We start from the raw sequence: 2,854 nt of genomic DNA, 5'->3' as shown, positions 1-2,854 counted from the left end.
AGGTATTCTTTCCCTACTCCTCGTTTTTTGCTATCATGATTCATGTATTACATATCAGTGATGGTTTAAAACTAACAAAACATCTCTCTTAGAAAGAAATCACAGAACATTTATTCTGTAAGATTCATCAATTAACTTGTGGGAATCAAGAAAATAAGCACTTATTTACCTTAATTGCAGTGTTTTTTTTTTTTTTACTTCAGTCCAGTTACCTGGACTCACCATAAAAATTAAGTTTTTTTTTCTAAAAAAAAAAAAAACTCTAGGCTTCTAGCAAAGAAGGTAGTGTTGTTTGGATTGACGACATGGAAAAAGACAAAAGGCAGCACAGGTAACCTAAGAAGGATTAATTACGTTTGATGAAACAAATATTATAGAAAAATACGGATCAAATTAATTGCAGTCTCTGTGTGAGGAAGTTCCTAGTAGCAGGTGAGGGATAAATTACAATATTGAAAGCAAGTAGATTTATACAATGGCATATAGCAAAGGTTAAAGATAATTATATATAGGGATTACTGTTTGTAGAATTAAGACTTGTCTTTATTAGATGTTTGGATTGGTGCTGAATGAAATATCTCATGTTTGTCTCGTAAGCAGTGATTGCATTCTTCATATAATTGTATTAATCTATCTATATAGTATACAAGGGCTGAGTGAAGGGAAGAGAGCCAACGACGTCTTTGTTATTAAGGGTATGTTTATCCCACTTCCAAGCACTAGCAAAGCAAGTTTTGATAAAGAGTTTTTTTCTTCTTTTTTTTCCCTTCAACTCGGGAGCTTTCCGCCCTGACTTTTTTTCCATTAGGTTTTATCAATTTCAAGCGGTAAGTCAGAGAATTCTGTAAGAGAATTGCTCTTGTAATGATAGATTGTGGTAATTTGGCTGGTACATGCTGATTTGCAATCCACGCTCCAACGAAGTCCCAGTTTTTAAACTAAACTTTGATCAGATTGTTCAACTCCTTTCCAAAAATACCAAGAATTAAAACATGTTACATGCATAGGAATAGGGCAGGAATAAAACATGCATAAGCTCATAATTCATTTTGCTGTAGTTATATGTGTTTCAAAACTGACTGAAGGTCTGTCTTTATTGAAAAACAGAGGCGCAGAAGTAGATGTCAAACGACTGCCTAAGCGTCCTGCTCCTCCCCGCTTCGGAAGGAAGTTGACTGAGGCTCAAAAGGCATGCTTTTTTTCTTTATGTGCAATTCCATATATTCCTCCATTTCAAATTTAGTGTGTCGATTGTATGATATTACTTTGTACTGTTTTGTCGATGAACACTAATGGTGTCAAGGTTTTTGCAGGCTAGGGCAACTCACATATGCCTTGATTGTGGATTCATATACACCTTGCAGAAATCTTTTGATGAGCAGGCACGTTTGTCCCCTTTGCATAGAGAAAAATCTTACATTTTTGTTTTTCCACCGAAAACATCAATTTCGTATTCAATAGCACATTGCGTAAAAAAGACAGCAGAAAATGGATTTCTGGCAAGAAGAGATTTTGACCGAGTAAGAACATGTCAATATAAATGTTTGTACACAAATTTATTTATTCTTTTCTTCCTGTTTCTGCAGCCGGAAGCATACGTGTGCCCACAATGTAGAGCGCCAAAGAAGAGATTTGCACGATATGATGTGAATACTGGAAGAGCAGTTGGCGGCGGATTGCCTCCTATCGGAGTCATCATTGGGCTAGTGGCTGGGGTTGGTATGATGTGAATACTGGAAGAGCAGTTGGCGGCGGATTGCCTCCTATCGGAGTCATCATTGGGCTAGTGGCTGGCATTGGTGCAGTTGGTGCGCTGCTTGTTTATGGCCTTCAATGAGGCAGTTGCTTATTATAACCCAAATCTCATCTCCTTTTGTTTTTCCCCTCTCAAATTTTACTGTCCAGTCTGCTTTGTCGTAAACATCAGATGTGCCATTAGTATTTGTGTTACCAGAGAGAGTTCATGTCCTGGGATATATATATTTTTCTGTCAAATCAAGTAAAAATTACAATTTACAATTAGAAAAAAAAACTAAATATTTGGCCTTTTTGCTCTTCATCAATTGCAGATCCTCTTATATTTCACTGTTTTCAAAGCCAATGTTTTTCTTATTGATCCTTGATATTTTGATCCTTTTTTGTTTTGATTATTGAACTTTATTTCTTTTCAATTATATCATTGTGAATTATGATGACATGTTTATATCTATTGTTACATGTTTTTACTTTCATGTTCTCATCTACTCGAATATTCCACAATTTTTACATAATAAATTTGAGGTTGGTATACCTAAGACAAAAAATAAAAAAGATCAAGGATCAAGAAAAAATGTTCAATTTGGTTCCTCAAGTTTTACTTTTTCATTTTTGGTCTTAGTTCTTTAGAATTTTTATGATTCAATTCCTAAGATTTTTCTTGCATTTTAATTTATAAATATCTTTATAGCAAGAGAGAGAAAACTCTCTTATCATAAAATTATGGTCACCAGTAACAAACTATTTTAAAAGGAGGTGGTTCTTGTATTCACTTATACCTTCTTTTTTTTTTTTTTATTTGGTTTGATCTCGACTATTTTATACTATTAAAATTTGTTTTGTAGCTTGGAACAATTGATTTAGAGGTTCATGAGATGTTTTTTTTTTTTTCATAAGTTGGGGTAAAACAAGGTTCATATTAGGATTTTTAGAGTCTAAAAATTTGAATTCTAATTTCCAGTAACATGAGGTATTTTCGATGATTGAAAAATGTTTATTGGTTGACACGATTAAAATATTGATATCTTCTCCCAAATGAAGGAGTGTCGAAGTAATAAATAACCAGGTAAGATTGAGGTAAATTATAAATAACAATAAT

The 2,854-nt window shown here is 33.5% G+C and overlaps 1 protein-coding gene across 1 annotated transcript in view; it reads left to right on the top strand.

Annotated features, from left to right (window-relative positions):
* ENH1 (rubredoxin family protein) overlaps window positions 1-1,719 on the top strand; it is a gene marked incomplete at its 3' end in the record, with an annotated part of 2,806 nt that extends 1,087 nt beyond the window's left edge. The window contains exons 4-6 of the mRNA XM_011017032.1: window positions 1,108-1,189; window positions 1,314-1,382; window positions 1,587-1,719. Of these exons, the coding sequence (XP_011015334.1) occupies window positions 1,108-1,189; window positions 1,314-1,382; window positions 1,587-1,719 (284 nt within the window). The remainder of the gene's footprint in view (window positions 1-1,107; window positions 1,190-1,313; window positions 1,383-1,586) is intronic.
* Window positions 1,720-2,854: the final 1,135 nt, after the last annotated feature.

This window comes from Populus euphratica, unplaced genomic scaffold (genome assembly GCF_000495115.2).
Source record: "Populus euphratica unplaced genomic scaffold, PopEup_1.0 scaffold2356.1, whole genome shotgun sequence".
NCBI lineage: Eukaryota > Viridiplantae > Streptophyta > Magnoliopsida > Malpighiales > Salicaceae > Populus > Populus euphratica.
This window is presented reverse-complemented; position numbering and strand designations above follow the sequence as displayed.